Source organism: Salvelinus sp. IW2-2015, linkage group LG4q.1:29 (genome assembly GCF_002910315.2).
Source record: "Salvelinus sp. IW2-2015 linkage group LG4q.1:29, ASM291031v2, whole genome shotgun sequence".
NCBI lineage: Eukaryota > Metazoa > Chordata > Actinopteri > Salmoniformes > Salmonidae > Salvelinus > Salvelinus sp. IW2-2015.
This window is the reverse complement of record NC_036842.1, coordinates 23,132,664-23,153,402: the sequence shown is the minus strand read 5'-3', so window position 1 is coordinate 23,153,402 and position 20,739 is coordinate 23,132,664. Positions and strand designations below refer to the sequence as shown.

Genomic DNA, 20,739 nt, shown 5'->3' with positions numbered 1-20,739 from the left:
TGAAAATGTTAAATTGGCACCACCCTGTGGCCATTCAAATATTCTACACACCGCATCTGTCTACTTCCTGTAATTCTGTTGGGTCTAACAGGCGGAAGCAGTGTTCTGGCAAACGATACATTTTTATTTTGCTGGGTTAAAAGATTGACATTTATTTCTCAAAATGCCGGTAAGTAAATTACAATATTATGACCACCTCTTAAATGAACAACCTTTATCAAGTGTGTAGCAATACTGAAATGTGATTATTTGTATGATAATTGTGCATGTATCCACCCTAATGACGTACAGACAGAATTGCTAGCTATTGGTGATGCCTTTGCCTCCCCAGAAGAAGTTGGCTACGTAATTTGATGTACATTATTGCATGATAGCGAGACAGTAGTTGCCAATTTAAATGAAAACTAGCAAATTAACATGTTAGCGCTTGCAGCTAATATGGCTAGCTTCTAAATTAGCTCGCTAATCTGCTCTCTTGTAACTACTAGTATTACTGACAGAAGCACTGGCTTCTCATCTTGTTTATTTTTTATTTTATTTAACTAGGCAAGACAGTTAAGAACACATTCTTAATCTCACGAAAGGGCTATTATACTATACAAACATCAACTTTTTCAATTTGCTTCGCAGGCGTACCACTCTGGCTTGATGGATGGGGACACCAAGATGGTGGGGAACATGGCTATGCTGCCACTAAAAACCCAGTTCAAGGGCCCTGCAGCAAAAGAGAGTACGTTTCAGCTTGCAAACTCGTACCATCCACACATGGTGTTTAGAAAATAGCCTACAATAATGGACAAAGTTCATGTGTGATACAAAAAGTATTGTGATTTATAATTAAGCTATCCATACTCTTTCAACCTGCACATCAGTTTCTTTCATTCGCTTCTGACTTTGGTTGCCTGGTGGTGCATGTTTCTTCCTTATTTGGTGTCATGAGTCAGTCGCGTGGTTATTCTCTTTATTTTGAAGAACTTGTCCATCATTCCCTAACTTCCTGTATACTCAATACTCTTGTTATTTCAGCCAAAGATTCTGACATCATTGAGGAGGCCATCTACTATTTCAAAGCCAACGTCTTCTTTAAGAATTATGAAATCAAGGTAAGGGAAAACTGAATTATTTTATTGTCTATGAGTAAAATGGTGACTGTAAACGTAATGAAGTGACTTTTTTTATTTTTTTTACAGTACCTACCCTTTAGGCCTCTTGCTACAGTGCTATGGCCCTAGTTTTTCAACATGCCCCAGCCTGCCTCTGCATATTGCCAATACAATATCGGCAAAACAATCTTCTCATAGCTCTGTTAGCATTCTAACCAATGCTGCCCATAAGTTGGATGGTGACTGAATCTAGGCTCTTGCATACACCTATTCATGTTGTTATCAGATAACAGATAGACTGAAGTCAGTAGTAATGAGAATACAAAAGGCTTGGTGTATTCCTGGAGTTAACAACCTGTCCCCCTTCCCAGAACGAGGCAGACAGGACACTGATCTACGTCACCCTTTACATTTCTGAATGTCTGAAGAAGCTACAGAAGGTAACTGAATCTGATTTGATTGCCAACATGATTTTCTAATAAACTAAATGGCTAATTAATCCAAATAACCCCTCCCTAAGTTATAGAATGTTAGGTCCTCAGAATAATGCAAAGAAATACATTTGTATTGTGAACTCCCCTCCCAAATTCGTTGTGTTTGCAGTGCAGCTCCAGGGGTCAGGGAGAGAAGGAAATGTACACTCTGGGCATCACTAACTTTCCCATCCCTGGAGAACCTGGCTTCCCTCTCAACGCCATGTATGCAAAGCCCAGCAACAAGCAGGAAGAGGGTAAGGATCATTAGCACAAGTCCTTGCAGGATGAGATGTGGGAATGCCAGTAGTACGTTAATCACTTATTTGGTCTCTGGTTGTCTCTGATCAGAGACCATGAGGGCGTACCTGCAGCAGATCCGCCAAGAGACGGGGCTGAGGCTGTGTGACCGTGTATTTGACCCCCAGACAGACAAACCCAGCAAGGTGACTGTAATATTTGACTTTCCTATCTGTCACACTAAATCCCAATAACATTGAAATTGCAGATTACTTAATTGGACTGTGACCTATTTTCTTTTTCAGTGGTGGATGTGCTTTGTCAAGAAACAGTTCATGAACAAAAGCCTTTCAGCTCCTGGACAGTAGACAACTCAGGACTGCTGGAGGTTATTTTAAACGAATGCGAGGCAGATGGATTTTACACTGAATAAGAAGAGTACATGGACGTGCTATTGTTGTGTCATTGGTCATGTTAAGCTGGTGCTTGATGTGTCCCTGTCGATCTTTGACAAAATGGAAGAACAGCATTGTATTTTTCTTGTTAATTGTGTAAATCAACATGAAGATATTTTCAAAACTTTATTGGGCTCAAGTTATAGACATTAACTGTGGGTGTAAATGCCACAACTCATGTTAGCCTTCACATCACACAGGTAGCTCAATAGTTCTACCCATTCACAAGTTTTTTCTTGTTCTAACAATCCATCACCACTTCCATTAGATATTTTACACTTACGCAAAAAGCACCTCTTGGGTTCGAAATTGTTGCGGATGGCCAGTCTAAAATGAGTAAACTTTCACACAGAGCCAAATCTAAAATAAGATTACTTTTCTGTGTACATGTTAACGTGACCAAAGCTAAAATGATTCACTCACAAGAATAGACAATCTAAGCTATAACAGCAAGGAGAATTCACCCGTAAGTACAACTAATTTGATACAGTACATATTTACAAAAAAATAAAATTTTAGAGATCTTTATTACAAAAAAATATTCTGTTCATCATCCTAATGTTTTTGGTTTATCCCCAAAAATACATTGATCAAACGCAGATGTTGACATCACTGGAGACAGTTTCCTTTGCTTACAGGGAAACAACTTAAGGCAGTGTACTGACCCCTTTGAAAGGACTTTGCAGAACACGAGGGGATGGGCTTCCAGAGGTATAGAACGGGCAACAATCTCTTCAAATACTCCAAAATTGCATAAGAGACAAGTCTAAAATAGATGGCTCAGTGGCAGGTTGAAAATAAGGAATAAGCTCATCAAAACAAAAACCACACATCTTGAATTGTCATTATCTAAATAAATAAGTATAAGGTGAGAGAACTGGACAATAACCATGAGGGATATTTACTTGACCCTATTTACACAACTAAAAAGGGCTGGCTTTTTATTCCACATCTTAAGAGCAGAACACTGGTGCAAAAGTCTTTATTGAAGAGTGACATGATGTATCCGCCATGGTAAAAATTTCAGCTAAAAAAGAAAGAAGAGTTAGCTTGCAGACATAGGAGCATCAAGACTGACTAGGAAACACATAATGGAAGATTATTTAGTGACCAACCAAGGCACTGAATGGGTCTCACTTTCTGCAACATGAGTGTGAGATTATAGCTGTGTGGATCCAGAAAGGGACTCACTGGGTTTGTGTCGAGGGGTCCTAGTCAAACGCCATCTCCTGACTCTTTCGTACACAGCGAGCCACCTTCCTCTTGAACTCTCCGCAAGGATCCTCTCGCCATTCCTTCTGCAGGGCACAATACAACTGTACATCAAAACCCTGGGTTTAACAATCACTACAATCAACTAAATGGTGGTGTATCCCTCACCACTACCAAATATCAAGACATATCATGAGCAGTGAAATTTCACATTGAGACCATAAAAACAAACTAGCACCATAATTTCAGCTTTTTCTAACTGAATGGAATGCATATTTCCCCCGTCAGTGAGGATGTATGTTTGAATTTATGGGACTTAACGGCTGCGTCCACGTTGGCGGGTGAGTCGCCGTTCGGGTCAGCCAGCATGGAGATGACACTGATCATGATGGTCTCTACAGTGTGGATGGGCAGCCAGCGCTCCTCAGGCTTCTCATAGCCAAACTTGTCCTCTCCGGGCTCGTGCAGAATGGAGATACACACGTCACCATTCTTTGCCACTGTGAGGAGAGGGGGAGGACAGGAATCATAACCTGTGCTGACCAGCTGACAAACACAGATCTTTAGCTAGATGTATAGCACGTAAAACAAAAATGACTTGAAATAAAACTGAAGACAAACTCAATGTCAAATACATTCTTCTGTACGGATCTGAAACATGGATAACTACTACGAACATGCTCAAACTAAAGTCATTCATTAACCACCGTCTTAGACAACTTCTGGGAGTCCACTGGCCAGACTGCATCAGCAACATCAGGCTGTGGGAAATTAAAAAAAAAAACAGGTCCCAATAGAAGCACAACTTAAGAGGAGGAAGCGGTGCTGGATAGGACAGACTAAGAAGAAACAATAAATCAACCACAAAACGGGCCCTAACATGGAACCCACAAGGCAAACGCTAACGAGGAAGACCGAAAACCACCTAGAGACCAAGCACAGAGCAGATGGTCTGACATCGCTAGGCCTAGAGAGGATAGCACATTTTATTTTTAACCTTCATTTCACCAGGCAAGTCAAAGAACAAATTCTTATTTACAATGACAGCCTAGCAAGAGACCTATGGGGACGGACTGGGATAAACAATTTAAATGTAGGACAAAACACACATCACAACAAGAGACACCACAACATAAAGAGAGACCTAAGACAACATGGCAGCACAAACATTGTTAGGCACAGACAACAGCACAAAATTGTAGAGACAAAAACACATGACGCAGCCACAAGTGTCAGTAAGAGTGTAGAGATGGAGATAAAACTGGCCAGTTTGAGTGTTTCTTTGCAGCTCGTTGCTGTGGCTAGCTGTAGGGAACTGAAAAGAGGAGCGATCCAGGGATGTGGGCCTTTAACAGAATGTGACTGTCAGAATGGGTGCTGTATGTGGAAGATGAGGGTTTCTGTAGGTATCTCAGACAGGGGGAGTGAGGCCCAAGAGGGTTTTTATAAATAAGCATCAACCAGTGGGTCTTGCACCGGTATACAGAGGGCCAGTTTACAGAGGAGTACAGAGTGCAGTGATGTGTCCATTGGTGGAAAATCTGATGCCCGAAGAGTAAAGAACACCTAGCTGCTCAAGAGCACCATTACCTGCCGATCTATAAATTATGTGTCCACAATCTAGAATCTAAATCTGGGTTAGTTTGGCAGCTGGGGTGAAAGTGGAGCGAGCACAGAAAGGGATGGAAGCATTCCACGATGGCCTATGTTCCACAAGGAATACAAAGGCCTAAGTAAGTAAGAATAGCACATGAAACCAATTACCATTGGGATGCCATATTTCTGTGATGAACTTCATCTTCGGGGGCCTATGAGGGTAGTCATGGGGAAAGGTCAGGTAGGCTTTAAAGAAACCACCCTCACTGTAAAGAGAAGATGAGAAAATCTGTCAAATCAGTTGGACGGAAGCTAAGTAGGCAAATTACTTTTCCAAACACACGAGGTTAGTAAAACACACTCACAATAATGTATCTTGAGGGCCAATAACGACCACCTCCCACTGATGGATGTCATCATCGTCTATGAGACCGGCAGAAAATCCCTCAACGGGGTTCTTGTTGAGCTCTAAAAATATTAAACAAACACGCTGAAGTTACCCAATACCCCAGCCTTGAAAATGTGCTTTACTTGTAACGTTAACCATGCGTGTTGTCAAGCTTTTCTCAAACATCCTACTGGAATTCAACTAACTTCGTTAGTTAGTTAACGCGGACCAGTTACAATGGAATTGTATTTAGTTTGAGACAACTGGCTTTGAAGTGACGTACCTGGTACACTACTCCACAAGCCTTAGCAAAATAGCTACTAACGTGTTAACGTTACTATCAATGTTGTGTTTCGCTAGTTAACTAGCGCTACAAGCAAAGAAGTGGCATGTTACGCGTTAGCTAGCTAAACATTTATCAGCTGTGAATTTGCATTGCGTAGCTACTAGCCGTAAATAGCTAACTAAGTTGACATATTCAATACAAGCAAAACAAACATAATTCGATTACAAGTGATTAGCCACTAACGTTAGGTAGAAAGTTAACGATAAAAAGCGTGGTAGTTTAACGTTAAGTTAGCTAACGGTTGTGTAGCGAGCTATTTTACCTGCCAGTTGTTTTCGAAGCAACAGTGATGATTGATCAGTCATTTTATGTGGATTAGTTGCGCTAACTATATAGACAACGACCTGACCTGCCTCTAACATAAAATATAACACAACAAAGAATTAGAGAGATACCTAACTACAGTAGCCTGCTTCCGATGTTAGAATAAGGCCTATTTGGTTGATCGTTTCACGCAGGGATGCACAGCTTGTTACACGGCTAGGCTAGCAAAAGCCCCAAACAAACACCGCATGCGCCTTGCTCGTATTCTTCTTCGAGGTTTATTGCCAGACTACACTCATTAGATAGATGTATTGCCGCCACCTATTTTACGAGGTAGTAAAAATCCCCCAGAAACAAAATATGTTTTGGATGAACAAATTCATACTAATTACCAAAAACAAAAAAACACTAAGCAAATGCACGCTCCATTTCAAACAAAACACTGTACTCCTTCAGTAGGATTTAAATGCCTATTCAGATCCATTCACAGCACAGTAACCTCTTCATTCAGTAGTCAGTGTAACATTTCGGCTGTAAAGACCCAGAAATCTATTTGCCGCTTTCACAACGATGTCAAGCTTCTTAGATTTTTGATTAGTTTGACTAGTGCAATTTATCGCTTGCACTATAAACGCAACAAAGTCCACCTTCACTGTTCGTGTGTCGGGATCCTTCTCCTGCATGGCATTCACTGCAGATGTGGGACATCCACTACCATCTCTACTCTACTCACTCATTCAGCAATTTTCACTGTCTCTACATAGAAAACCTGCTTGATAGTCCTGATCCTAGCTACTGTGACCTTCATCCTTACAGGGCACTCCGGGGACTTGGGAACGTGATTCCCATCACAACTACAGAAACATGCTTAATCTGACTCTTCAACTACTACATATTTATCTATTAACACTTTCCACGTGTCCAATGTTTTACATTTGTACCACTGCAGCAATTTCTGTACATAGGGTCTCACAGCATATTTCACATACCCAACTTTTACATAAATCGGGAGAACCACTTAATCAAACGACAGTAATACCGATAGGCTTAGTTCCTTCTTTCCGTCTATCAGTCGATTTAAGCGACGTGCATCTACCACTCCTGTAATGTTATCCCCAAACCACACAGCCTCTATGTCCAACGTGAAACAAAAGATAACACCTTTAACCGATGCCCTACTCTGAAACGCCAAGAAGATGTTTCTTCATGGAACATTACCTTCTTTATATCTTGAAATTATAACATGCCAATGGATACATTATACTCAACCAAAAATATAAATGCAACGTAAAGTGTTGGTCCCATGTTTCATGAGCTGAAATAAAAGATACCATACATTTTCCATACACACAAAAAGCTTATTTCTCTCAAATTTTGTGCACAAATTTGTTTACATCCCTGTCAGTGAGCATTTCTCCTTTGCCAAGATAATCCATCCACCTGACAGTTGTGGCATATCAAGAAACTGACTAAACAGCATGGTCATTACACAGGTGCACCTTGTGCTAGGGACAATAAAAGGCCACTCTAAAATGTGGTTTTCTCACACAACCCAATGCCACAGATGTCTCAAGTTTTGAAGGAGCATGCCATTGGCATGCTGACTGCAGGAATGTCCACCAGAGCTGTTTCCAGAGAATTTAATGTTCATTTCTCTACCGTAGGCCACCTCCAACTTAATTTTAGAGAATTTGGAAGTATGTCCAACTGGCCTCACAACCACCAACCACATGTAACCACGCCAGCCCAGGACCTCCACTTCCGGCTTCTTCACCTGCAGGATGGTCTGGGACCAGCCACCTGGACAGCTGATGAAATTGTGAGTTTGCACAAGCGAAGAATTTCTGCACAAACTGTCAAAAACCACCTCAGGGAAGCTCATCTGTGTGCTCGTCGTCCTCACCAGGGTCTTGACCTGACTGCAGTTTGGCATCGTAACCCACTTTAGTGGGCAAATGCTCACCTTCGATGGCCACTGGAGCAGTGTTCTTTTTATGGATGAATCCTGGTTTCAACTGTACCGAGCAGATGGCAAACAGCGTAGCGTGTATGGCGTTGCATGGACAAACAGTTTGCTGATATAAATGTTGTGAACAGAGATCCCCATGGTGGCAGTTGGGTTATGGTATGGGCAGCCATAAGCTACGGACAACAAACACAATTGCATTATATCAATGGCAATTTGAATGCACAGAGATACCGTGATGAGATCCTGAGGCCCATTGTCATGCCATTCAGCATGATAATGCATGGCCCATGTCACAAGGATCTGTACAGAATTCCTGGAAGCTGAAAATGTCCCAGTTTTTCCATGGACTGCATACTCACCAGACATGTCACCCATTGAGCATGTTTGAGATGCTCTGGATCGACAACATTGTTCAAGTTCCAGCCAATATCCAGGAACTTCACACAGCCATTGAAGAGTGGGAAAATATTCTACAGGCCAGGTCACACCAAATACTGACTGGTTTTCTGATCCATACAGCTACCTTTTTTTTTTTAAGGTTCTTGTGACCAACTGTTCTATATCTGTATTTCTAGTCATGTGAAATCCATTGATTAGTGTCTAATTTATTTATTTCAATTGACTGATTTCCTTATATGAACTGTAAGTCAGTAAAATCTTTGAAATTGTTGTTTCTATTTTTATTCAGTATACAATAATGTTATAAGTATAGAAGTAGCTAGACTAACATCCTTTCAATTACATTTCAGAGAGTTTGTTGCACACCTCCAGAAGTATAACATTGTTTTATATTCTAGGAAGTTGAAGTTACAATCAAATTAACCACATGCACTAATAAAACAAATAATAACTTAATTTCTTGCACAATTTTATTATTTTAAACCCAAAAATGATACATCACACAGACATTTAAATGTGTATAGTTCTTTATCTTCTACAGGCTTAAATGTACAACAGTCAGAGATATACAGTGAGCTCCAAAAGTACAGTGACACATGTTGTTTTGGCTCTGTACTCCAGAACTTTGGATTTGAAATGATACAATGACTGAGGTTAAAGTGCAGACTGTCAGCTTCCATTTGAGGGTATTAACCGTTTAGAAATTACATCACTTTTTGTACATTGTCTCCCCATTTTAGGGGACCAAAAGTATTGGGACAAATTGACTTATGTGTATTAAAGTAGTCAAAAGTGTAGTATTTGGTCCCATATTCATAGAACGCAATGATTACATCAAGTTTGTGACTCTACAAACTTGTGGATTTGTTGTTTGATTATTTTGTGCCCAATATAAATTAATGCTAAATTATGTATTGTGTAATTTGAGTCACTTTTATTTGATATTTGTGCATCTGTAACTTTCCCACTCATCATTATTCAGGAGTATCCATAATCATAGTAGCATCCACATGAATGTAGAAGTGTTCAGAATATATTCTATTCTTATTTACAATAAAAGTGACTCCAAAATGACAATACATTATTTACCATTTCTAATCGGGCACAAAATAATCTGAAACACAACCAAAACAAACAGCAAATGCGTCCAACAAGTTTGTAGACTCACACACTTGACGTAATCCCGGTGTGCTAGGAATATGGGACCAACTAACAAAACGTTTGACTACTTTAATATACGTATAAGTGGCACCTTAATTGGGGAGAATGGGCTGGAGCGGAACTAGTGGACTGGTATCAAATACATTAAACACATGGTTTCCATGTGTTTGATGCCATTCCATTTGCTCTGTTTCGGCTATTATTATGAGTTGTTCTCCCCTCAGCAGCCTCCTGTGAATTTTGTCCCAATACTTTTGGTCCTCTAAAATGTACAAAAAGTGCTGTAATTTCTAAACGGTTCATTGACACGATATAGATGAAAATACCCTCAAATTAAAGCTGACAGTCTGCACTTTAACCTTGTAGTCATTGTATAATTTCAAATCCCCCCCAAAAAGTGTCACTACTAGTGTCACTAATACTTTTGGAGCTCACTGTAACTCTGTAACTCTGACTAAAATCTAGAATTTACTGTAGGGAAACGTAGTATTTGTTCTAATACTATTCTTTGGAAAGATGTGTGTGTGTGTGTGTGGGGGGGGATTCTGTCCATGCTTTGTAATAAACACATTCAGAGCAATAACTTACTTTAGAATTCTTATTTACAAGTGATACAGAGTCTGAGATAGTAAGGTAAATTAGCAGTGTGGAACAAACTTGCAGGTATACTGCATTTATAAAGCATAGAAGCAAAAACTGCAAACCTCTCAAGTTGTAAGGCAAAACCTTGTTTTTTCAGTGATATCGGTTATGAAAGTGGGCGTGTATTTTTAGTGTCACCTAAGCATTGGCGTGCAGATCAAGCTTTTACGTCATGGGCTTTTTCAATTAACCACCTTCTAAGTTGTAATTCTTCTACAGAGTGACAGATTTGACATTTATGTGGCTTTAGGTTACTAATCGTCAGAAACAAAACAAAAAAGTGACACATCCATAAAAAGCTTAAAGGTCTACCATTGCCTTGCTACCAGCCACTCGTTGAACATTTCCCACTTTATACTAGCTGATCAGTAGGAATCACACTGGGTGACAAGAAGCATATGGGTCACTAGACATGACATAATCTGGAATGTGTATAATATAAACTAGACATTAATGCATTGACATACGCTGTATGCAAATGAAACATTTCAAAGTAAGAAAAAATAATTTTTTTACTGACTGGTGAAAGGAAAAGGCAAGAAAGCATCTATGGGGAAACCAAAATATTCAGACAATCTTCACAGGGGAAAATGCTCCCTTCCTCATACTGCTCTACCCATGACGAACAAGGCGATTAGGTCGGATCCATAGCTCGATATGCAACAGAGCTGCAGGACTGCTCTCGTTTCTGTTAGTTCCCTGTAGTGAGGAAATATAAAAGCTATTCACTCTTTCACAAACACTGTTTCACACAAATGCATACACGAAACACGCAAGCTTCTTGGAGTGGGTAGAAGTTGCTTCTAACCACTGGTCCATTGCACTGTCAGATATATTGTCAGATATTTTATCTATCCCCAAATTGTTATTGCTGGGGTTACAATGATGTGGTCCTAGAGCTGTGGTTAGGGAAACATCCACCCACCCCAGGCAAAACTCTTTCCATTAAATATAAATTTAACAACCGATACACTACAATTTGATAAACTCCAAGCATCAGTCCTCATTTTGGCTACTGTGAAAGGAAACAAACACACTCAATACAACAAATATTTTTTCAGTGTACAAATGTAGCGGGTTTTTTTTTGGGGGGGGGGGGGGTCTTTTTCTCAAAGGCACCTTTCAAAATTTAATAGCTTATGACATTTCCCTGTCAAGATTCAGACACCCATCACACTTAGACATCTGACTATGAATAAACCTAAAACAAAACCGCCTAAAACTACAATAAAACCCATAGAAATGACTCTATATAAACTGAAATCTCTCCTAATATGTACATGAAAAACGGAACATATAATGTTTCATGTACATCTTCTAAGTCACCTTCACTCTTCTTTCTGTACAGTACTGATAAACCTCAACACAGTGCTATAACACCAGTAATCAATCACTGGTGTAGTCCAGTCACAGGGGCTGCTACTCTACTGCCAACATGTCTTACAAACTGATTGTGATTTCTGTACTCCGATAAGAAGTTTGAATGGGAAAATATGCAATAAATAAAGCTCAACTAAATCTCACGTGTTTGGTCAGAGATCAGTGCAAATTGGTTTATTTTTCAATTCAAGCAATATCCATTTGTCCGATTGGTCTACAAAGTGCTATTCCTGGTCTTTACTGGTTAAAATAACAATATTTGCTACAAACTTCAGGAAATATTAATAAGACGATCCATCTCAAGCACTCAGACTAAAAAGCTCAATGGGGTTTATGCAGTTCCAGCTGTTCTTCCACCATGGCAGCCATATCAAACAATTTGGTCAAAAGGAAATGCTCAGTGAGGTCCATTTCCTGTCAAGGCCCAGAAGTGGCACATACAGCAATTCTCTCTACATTCTCCTGTTTATGGTAAAAAAAATCTATCTGCTGGGTCCAAAAGGGCAACATTCTCATTCTTAATACGGCAAAATTAGCATCAACAAATTGTCACAGACAGCGATGAATAAAGTACAATACTTCTGTAACAGCACCTTTATATGGTTCTATCACAGGAATGTACATTAAGCTGGGTCAATAACACACAACATTTTTTTCTCCACACACAGGCCTGTGGGCTATGACAGGCCATACAATTGTGTTAACGCTCTTTTAAACCCCTCCTGGTTTCCTTGAAAACGACAAAAAAAATCTAAATCTATGTAAACCATCAAAGAAACCAAAAAGAGGCAAACAGATGGTTGACAAGTTAAGCCCACTCACTGTAATATCCGCTATACTATTGTCCACACATCACCATTACAAGCCAAACTAAAAATAGCACAACTATTCTCGATGCCCCACGTAGGGGTTGAGATTAACATTTTTACACAGAGTGGCTTCTTATCGAGTGATACCTCATGTCTTAAGAGGAGTGAGGGTCTATTTGTGATTGCTTAGCGCTGAATTATTGACAGGATCAAATGGAGCATGCCTGTGACTGCAGTAGAATCCTCCGGCAGACTGCTTGGCTGTGATTGCTCAGGGCAGCGTTACTGACGGTAAGAGGCTGTGTGTATGGGACACTGCACAGAAATGAATAGCTAACACACTCAGTCCGTGTAGTGGGCCCTGTCTGACACACGGAGGAGTGTGTAGTGGCCTTCTCACAAGCCCTTCATCTCCAACATCAACCAGGCAGTCACAGGCTCCACTGTGAGTATGAGAGACCAGCTTCACCAGTCCCAAGCATATCCAGTCCAGGCCCTTCATAACACACACACACCCCACTGGCTGGCATCTCCATGGAAACTAGAGGGTGGAGGGAGGATACTGAGTTGGTAGGGAGGGGGTCAGGTTGAATGGGCATGGTGGTGTCTGTCCAGAATGACTGACATCATAGTTTAGCAGCATCCATGGGTGCTGAGCAGAGTCCTCAGACGCAGAGCCCTGACTGTAGTGCTGTGAGGCGACGCTCGATGCACTCCTTACCTGCAGAGAGAGAACGGGGGGATGGGGGTTTAGAAGCAGTAGTAATCAATGTATATGGTCAAAGGGACAAGTCACTGAGCTAAGTAAACAACAGTATTCTTCCAACACTATTTAGTGTGAAATTGCATTCCTGTAGTCATGGAAATAAAATGGTGTTCTATGAAGATATATGTTCCTTTATTATTTCCCCCTAACCCTATCACTCCTCCCGATTGGAGAAAACTAATGGACAACAATACTTAGGCTTCTACTTCCAGCTATACATACATTTTACAGACACAGTATATTTAAGCAATAAGGCACGAGGTGTGGTATATGGCCAATATACCATGGCTGTTCTTATGCACAACGAAGCGCGGAGTGCCTGGACACAGACCTTAGTCGTGGTATATTGGCCATATATCACAAACCCCACCGAGGTGCCTTATTGGTATTATAAACTGGTTACCAACGTAATTAGAGCAGTAAAAATAAATGTTTTGTCATACCCGTGGTATACGGTCTGATTATAAACCAACCAGTTTATAATTTACATTCGTTCTCTTTTGTTTATTTTAGTCCCATCCTTCAGCTACCCTCAACCCCTCCCATCTATCTCTGAAGACCATCCAGTTTTGATTTCTAGCTGCCATATATTTTTTCCACTGTGCTGTTTCACAAAAGTTCTGAACCTTCCTATTCTCATGGTTTCTACAGATTGTAAATTAAAAATACACATTTTTGCTAAGAGTATTTTGCTACCCCAGTTCTAGGTAAGGGGTTGTGGTGAGAGATGAGAGGTGACTTGCATTTGCTAACGCTGAGGATGTCTTCGTGCTCGGTGAGGAGCAGGGACAGGCCCTCCATCAGCAGCAGGGCCTTGTGGTAGCGCAGCACCGACGCCTCTCCCTGGTGGAACATCTCATCCAGAGCAGCAGCCTGCACCTGGGGAGAGACAGAGGGGGAGAGAGACAGAGGGGGAGAGAGACAGAGGGGGAGAGAGACAGAGGGGGAGAGAGACAGAGGGGGAGAGAGAGACAGAGGGCAAAGTCAGAGAGGAGAGAGGAATAATGCCACGATAAAGGTTTGTAAATGGGTTTGAATACAAGGGATTCCATTTGGAAGTATGGGTGAATAATAGCAAAGATCTTAATCATACTCCTTCTTATCAGGTTAACTCAAATATCACTTTATGACAGCTACACACTACATGCACGTGGCTGATGAAAACATGTAGCTATGTAAATGGTGAAACGAGTCAACCACAAGCCTAGTAGAGGGTGAAGAAGCGATCAGATGCTGAGATGACAGAAACGGTGTTGAGCTGAACACAGTGTCTCCCTCACCATCTGACCGGTGTTGAGCTGAACACAGTGTCTCCCTCACCATCTGAACGGTGTTGAGCTGAACACAGTATCTCCCTCACCATCTGAACGGTGTTGAGCTGAACACAGTGTCTCCCTCACCATCTGAACGGTGTTGAGCTGAACAACAGTGTCTCCCTCACCATCTGAACGGTTTGAGCTGAGACACACGTGTCTCCTCTCACCATCTGAACGGTGTTGAGCTGACACAGTGTCTCCCTCACCATCTGAACGGTGTTGAGCTGAACACAGTGTCTCCCTCACCATCTGAACGGTGTTGAGCTGAACACAGTGTCTCCCTCACCATCTGAACGGTGTTGAGCTGAACACAGTGTCTCCCTCACCATCTGAACGGTGTTGACTGAACACAGTATCTCCCTCACCATCTGAACGGTTGAGCTGAACACAGTACTTCCCTCACCATCTGAAGGCGTTGAGCTGAACACAGTGTCTCCCTCACCATCTGAACGGCGTTGAGCTGAACACAGTGTCTCCTCACCATCTGAACGGTGTTGAGAGTGAACACAGTATCTCCCTCACCATCTGAACGGTGTTGAGCTGAACACAGTATCTCCCTCACCATCTGAACGTGTTGAGCTGAACACAGTGTCTCCCTCACCATCTGAACGGTGTTGAGCTGAACACAGTGACTCCCTCACCATCTGAACGGTGTTGAGCTGAACACAGTGTCTCCCTCACCATCTGAACGGTGTTGAGCTGAACACAGTATCTCCCTCACCATCTGAACGGGTGGGCTGAACACAGTGTGTCCCCTCACCATCTGAACGGTGTTGAGCTGAACACAGTATCTCCCTCACCATCTGAACGGTGTTGAGCTGAACACAGTGTCTCCCTCACCATCTGAACGGTGTGAGCTGAACACAGTGTCTCCCTCACCATCTAAACGGTGTGGCTGAACACAGTATCTCCCTCACCATCTGAACGGTGTTGAGCTGAACACAGTATCTCCCTCACCATCTGAACGGTGTTGAGCTGAACACAGTATCTCCCTCACCATCTGAACGGTGTTGAGCTGAACACAGTGTCTCCTCACCATCTGAACGGTGTTGAGCTGAACACAGTGTCTCCCTCACCATCTAAACGGTGTGGCTGAACACAGTATCTCCCTCACCATCTGAACGGTGTGGCTGAACACAGTTTCTCCTCACCATCTAAACGGTGTGGCTGAACACAGTTCTCCCTCACCATCTGAACGGTGTTGAGCTGAACACAGTATCTCCCTCACCATCTGGACGGTGTGGCTGAACACAGTGTCTCCCTCACCATCTGAACGGTGTGGCTGAACACAGTGTCTCCCTCACCATCTGAACGGTGTGGCTGAACACAGTATCTCCCTCACCATCTGAACGGGTGTGGCTGAACACAGTGTTCCCTCACCATCTGAACGGTGTTGAGCTGAAACACAGTATCTCCCTCACCATCTGAGAGCGGTGTGGCTGAACACAGTGTCTCCCTCACCATCTGAACGGTGTTGAGCTGAACACAGTGTCTCCCTCACCATCTGAACGGTGTTGAGCTGAACACAGTGTCTCCCTCACCATCTGAACGGTGTGGCTGAAGAGCAGCCTCTCAGCGGTGATGGTGTTAATGTGGTCCATGAGACGGTGCTTCCTAGAGAAGAAGCGCTCCAGCCGGGCGTTGAGGGAGAGGCAGGACGACACGCTGGACTTGAAAAGCTTGTTCAGTCTCTTCACCACTAAACACACAGTCACAGAGGAACAGTGTTATATACAGGACAGAGAGCCTACCTACTCCAAGTAGTGTTGGGCTCAAGAATATTTACTGATATATCATCTACTACTTAGGTTTAATGTTATATCCTCCTGTAAATGTTGGCTTTAAATTTTGGCTTCTCCAATCAGCCATGTTCTAAGGTTGTTGGGTCTTACCTTGTTTGACAGTAGCAGAGGGGTACAGTTTGCCCTGTTTGATGCGCTCCATGGCTGTGTGTAAGGCAGACGACAGGAGCTCTGCAGTCTTCATGTACAACACCAGCTGCTCCGCATAGCTGAGACACAAACACAGATCAGACTCATGGCAAGTTTTTTTTAGCTAGTGCTACAGTCATCGCAAAGTGTCTCTGAATGTCAAAGTGAGCAGTAAACAAGTCTGACTTGCTTTTATCATCCATTTGTAAAGAGCTCCTCTTCCATAAAAAGGAAATACTGTACAAAGTCGTTTCAGTAATAGTGGTAGAACTGATTGAGCTTTATTGGCTGGTGGCTCTCACCTCCACTCCCGGCTGAGGGAGCTGATCTGGTCTGCCACCAGGCTCTGCTGCTGCAGGAGGGAGGGTGGGGAGGTGTCCCCTTGCGCCGCCACAGCTCCAGCCCCGGTCCCCCTGACTCCCGCCACCTCCATCAGACAGCAGGCAAAGTCCAGGGTGAAGCGAAGGCTCCTCAGGGTCTCTGTGTGCTCCTGCTGCTCTCAGACAGTCAGAGGGAGAGAGAGAGACAAGGTCACTCACATTGACCACTACAAAGTTCGCTATTACAAACCTAATTATCTTAACATGTCACGTTAATTCTCCTAACCTGCTACGAAAAGTCGCTTCTGCAATTCAAAACCGGCAGTTATGCCCTGAGAATAGTCTTGGTTTCCACTAATGCGATAGAGCCGCACTGCATTTGAGTAGCCATAGCAACTGCTGCGTTTGGCTGCTGCGCCGCGCTCACAAGACAGTTGCCAAGGCTGCACACAGGTGATAATAACCACATTATGAGATTTTGGCAATGAAGGCAGCCCTGGCACTTTATTTGACCTGACGAGAATCTGTTTGGGATGAAAACGTTGTCAATAAAGCAGTGAATTGGGAGCTTTAACGGTGCGTGGGCCTTCATGTTCTATACTAGTATTCTTTATTAGCCCTGCACCTATGTTTTTAAGGATGTGCGTATGACCACAAACTTTTCTAAAGACAGCCCTTGTACTTACCCAGAGTTGGATGAACTCATGGATATGGACATGTGGAATTGTGTAAGTCTCTGCATGCATTTGAGGTAAAGTAGTGACTGGCTACAACTGGAGCGAGAGTGAGCCGACAGGGGGGGGAGGGGCAAAATTACCATAGATTTTTTTAATAGATTTCTATTAAGTAAACTATTAGGCCTACACACAGTTTCCTTCTGAAATGATCCACACATTACATATTAACCCCCCAAACAAACTCTGTTTAGAACTACTGCCCGTTACTGTGGACTGTCGATTCTGTCCTGTCCCAAACTTGACTCTAGAACTTCACTCCCATTCCTGCTGGAATACCACTGGACCTGCAAGACCCACGGGAGTCCTGTTCTCGTGTCACCCTCTAATGGGCATTCCTTAATACAGACACAGAGATGAAATGAGAGAAAAAAACATGCAGAGACAGACAGAGTGACAGACAGCAACAACCCCACATCCCACCCCATGCCCACTCTCATCCTCTCACCGCCATCAGTGTCTCCTCTGGCAGCTCTGGGGCCAGGAAGGTGACCGGTCCCCCCATGTTGGCCGTGATGGGGTCCGTGAAGCTGTAGCGTGGACTGGAGGGACCCTCGAAGCCTTCCAGATAGGTGCCTGTCTGATATCGGCTCGTAAAGGACCCCACTGGGCTGATAGAGCTGGAGGAGCCTGCTATAGAAAGTAGAGGTTAGAACATGGCAAGAAGCTCAGAACAGGCACTGGGTGCACTGGGTAACAGGCACTGGGTAACAGGCACTAGTTCATGGCTAACATAGGGAAATGTAATGTGTACATCGTTGCCACTGAGATAGCCATAGCCGGTCGCATTCTAATTTTGTGGTGGGACAGCTAGGAGGGGTCTCACTATCTTCCTGGCAGGTGGGAGCTGGGGATGGGAGGGTCAGGTATATAGGGACCTGGGATTGTGGAAGGAGGGAAAGGGGTTCTTATGGTCTACCACAACCTTTTTTTAGTTTCATACTGCCATATCCAAATTGTACCATTTGCAACCTTTACCAAACTGTGCCATTGTATACTCTACAGCTGTTTTTCATCATTGGTATCAATATAATTTTTAAACACATAACATAGTGGTGCTGTGCTGAGTAAAGGATGACATCACCAGGCTGCTGAGAATTTACCTGAGTACTGCCTGGTCCTGGAGGTCTGTGGTAGGGTGCTGCTGTTGGGCGGGGAGCCCACAGTGAACACCACCTGGGCTGGGCTGGCTGAGCCTGCAGCCACGGCACCACCACCAGAGGGTGCTGATGGACAGAAACACAGCACTAATCATCAGAAACACATAGGCCAGAGAGTATGAACCGTGGTAACTAATGACCTAGCTATGTGCAGTGGAGCAAGTAGTGATTTACCCTGGTAGTTAGATGCATGCTTTTAACATCCAGTTTGCCCATATTATTAGCAGAGCAGTATAAATAAAACCTGATGTCCTCCAACAGCAGGGGTTTAAAAACAGTTAATGTTTTAGTATGTTGAAACATAATATTCCACTAAGGAAACCTCCATCTTATCAGAATCAACTTTCACTGACCCACTTAGACAGGCAATCTTGAAAAATGATTGGCTCTTTGTGTGGTTTTGCACGCCAAATGTGCTACCGTTACAGTCCAAAGCTGAACGCCACACTGAAAGCCTCTATCTTGACCAAACTGACTAGCATGATATTCCACCTTATCCAATATAGAAAAAAATGGGATCCTTGTCCCTTTTTCAAAGGTTTAAGTGTTGAAATTGAGCCCTGCGGAACGTCACCCAATTGATACCGTGACCCCAGTTGAAAAAGTGAGTGAGGAAATCTGTTTTGTCTTGCTGAACATTCATACAAAGAGTGAACCAACGAAGCTGCTTAACTTTAAACAAGGATCTCCAGTCAGTCACTGATATATATATATATATCTAGTCAAGCTCAGTTGATGAACATAGCAGCTCTCTCTTTAGTCATTCAGGTAGTCATCTACTGAAGCGTAAAACTTGGTAAACAGCTCTACTAAGCCCACCTGTGATGTCTATGGCTCCTCTGTTAGAGCCGAGGTTCTCACTGCTCCCCCGCTCCCCCAGCGGCCCTCCAAACGCAGCCATCAGCAACATGTCAGACAGACGACTTGCACTCTGAGACCTGCCAAAGCTCTTGTTGTCCTCTGCGGCCCTGTGGCTGTATTGACCAAGCTGGCCAGTGGGCGGCTGTCCTGGGTCCCTGTGGTCTGAGGCAGTCCTGCTGCCAGGCGGGGCCAGAACCAGGCCCTGCTGGGCCAGGAAGGTCACCAGGTTGGGGGAGCTGGGAGGTTTGGGAAACTCAAAGGGTGGGATGGCCTGTAGACAGGATGTCAGTGTCAGAGGCAAGACTCAGCCAAAGTAGAGAATATAAAGACTATGGACAGTGGGATTGACTGATTAAAGCCATTTGCTGGATACCTCAGCTTCCTGTAAACACAAGCATAGGTCTTAGAACTTGATGCGCTGTCCAAAACATGAACTCACTCTAGAGGGAGATCCTAGAATGGTGGGGAGGGGGCTGCGCTGCATGAGTTCACTCAGCCTGGGGGAGGAGTGCAGGGGCCGCATAGTCACCATGCCTGCCTGGTGGTTGGCCACCACTGGGTCAGAGTGCTGCTTTCTGATCTTTTGCCTGCCGCCTCTGCTAGCAGCCTCGAGGAGACATGGGGCGCTATGAAGCCGGGTGACCAGGCCTTGCTGCTGAGGGGGAGGCCGCATGTCGAGGAACTGGAGAGCTGGAGAGGGACAGGGGTTAGAGGTTAGAGGAGGAATAACAGTGCAGCACTCCAGCACAATGTGAATAATGAAATGTCAATATATATCATATTAGATGAGGGACTAACTATATACACCGACAAGGTGAGGGAAAGACACATGGAAGTAAAACATCAAAAGGTTCCTTTAAGTCCGTTTTAAAACCCACTGATCAAGCCAACAGGAAGTGGATAACCTTGGGATACCACAAAGCAAGAGTCTCCAGTGCCCCTGACCAGTTTAACCATGACATCCACCACTAACAAAACACTAAAACAGTCAACATAGAAGTTAGGGGGACAAACAGGGAAAGAGGGAGGGGAACTTCGGGTTCTCACCTCTGCCCTGCGACCCCCCGCTACCGGTGTCTGTGCCCAGCGGGCGCGCCTGCCCTGGCAGCTCAGGGATGGTACCCACTTCAGACACAGAGGGAGATGAGAGAGGGGGGGGGGGGGAAGAAAGAAGAATAATAAGAGGAGAGAAAAAAAAGAGACATTTTATGACA

At 43.4% G+C, this 20,739-nt stretch overlaps 3 protein-coding genes across 9 annotated transcripts in view; 1 reads left to right on the top strand and 2 right to left on the bottom strand.

Moving 5' to 3' along the window:
- The first annotated feature begins 47 nt into the window (after positions 1–47).
- LOC111961683 (actin-related protein 2/3 complex subunit 3-B) lies at positions 48–2,400 on the top strand. The gene is made up of 7 exons (XM_023984133.2): positions 48–169; positions 631–730; positions 1,027–1,103; positions 1,475–1,543; positions 1,707–1,833; positions 1,928–2,022; positions 2,122–2,400. The coding sequence occupies exons 1-7, from the start codon at positions 164–166 to the stop codon at positions 2,182–2,184; spliced, it is 537 nt and encodes a 178-aa protein (XP_023839901.1). The 5' UTR covers positions 48–163; the 3' UTR covers positions 2,185–2,400.
- A 379-nt stretch (positions 2,401–2,779) lies between these two features.
- On the bottom strand, positions 2,780–6,327 carry LOC111961682 (ubiquitin-conjugating enzyme E2 G1). 2 transcript variants are annotated; one of them, XM_023984131.2, is made up of 6 exons: positions 6,076–6,327; positions 5,445–5,547; positions 5,248–5,345; positions 3,805–3,983; positions 3,463–3,569; positions 2,780–3,298 (listed from the first exon to the last, which is right to left on the bottom strand). In XM_023984131.2, exons 1-5 carry the CDS (start codon positions 6,173–6,175, stop codon positions 3,483–3,485), a joined length of 567 nt encoding a protein of 188 aa, XP_023839899.1. In that variant the 5' UTR covers positions 6,176–6,327; the 3' UTR covers positions 2,780–3,298; positions 3,463–3,482. The 2 variants fall into 2 exon arrangements, with proteins under 2 accessions (XP_023839899.1, XP_070298482.1); XM_070442381.1 differs by having other exon boundaries at positions 6,209–6,320.
- Positions 6,328–8,897: 2,570 nt separating this feature from the next.
- Positions 8,898–20,739, bottom strand: part of ulk1b (serine/threonine-protein kinase ULK1) — a 38,323-nt gene continuing 26,481 nt past the window's right edge. For 4 of the 6 annotated variants that reach the window (XM_023984126.2, XM_023984129.2, XM_023984127.2 and 1 more), the window contains exons 18-27: positions 20,573–20,650; positions 19,965–20,215; positions 19,484–19,796; positions 18,608–18,730; positions 17,953–18,137; positions 16,753–16,943; positions 16,412–16,530; positions 16,061–16,218; positions 13,947–14,082; positions 8,898–13,158 (exon numbers count right to left, since the gene is read on the bottom strand). In XM_023984126.2, the coding sequence (XP_023839894.1) occupies positions 13,103–13,158; positions 13,947–14,082; positions 16,061–16,218; positions 16,412–16,530; positions 16,753–16,943; positions 17,953–18,137; positions 18,608–18,730; positions 19,484–19,796; positions 19,965–20,215; positions 20,573–20,650 (1,610 nt within the window). In that variant the 3' untranslated portion in view covers positions 8,898–13,102. The remainder of the gene's footprint in view (positions 13,159–13,946; positions 14,083–16,060; positions 16,219–16,411; positions 16,531–16,752; positions 16,944–17,952; positions 18,138–18,607; positions 18,731–19,483; positions 19,797–19,964; positions 20,216–20,572; positions 20,651–20,739) is intronic. The other 2 variants (XM_023984128.2, XM_070442373.1) reach the window with 1 other exon arrangement.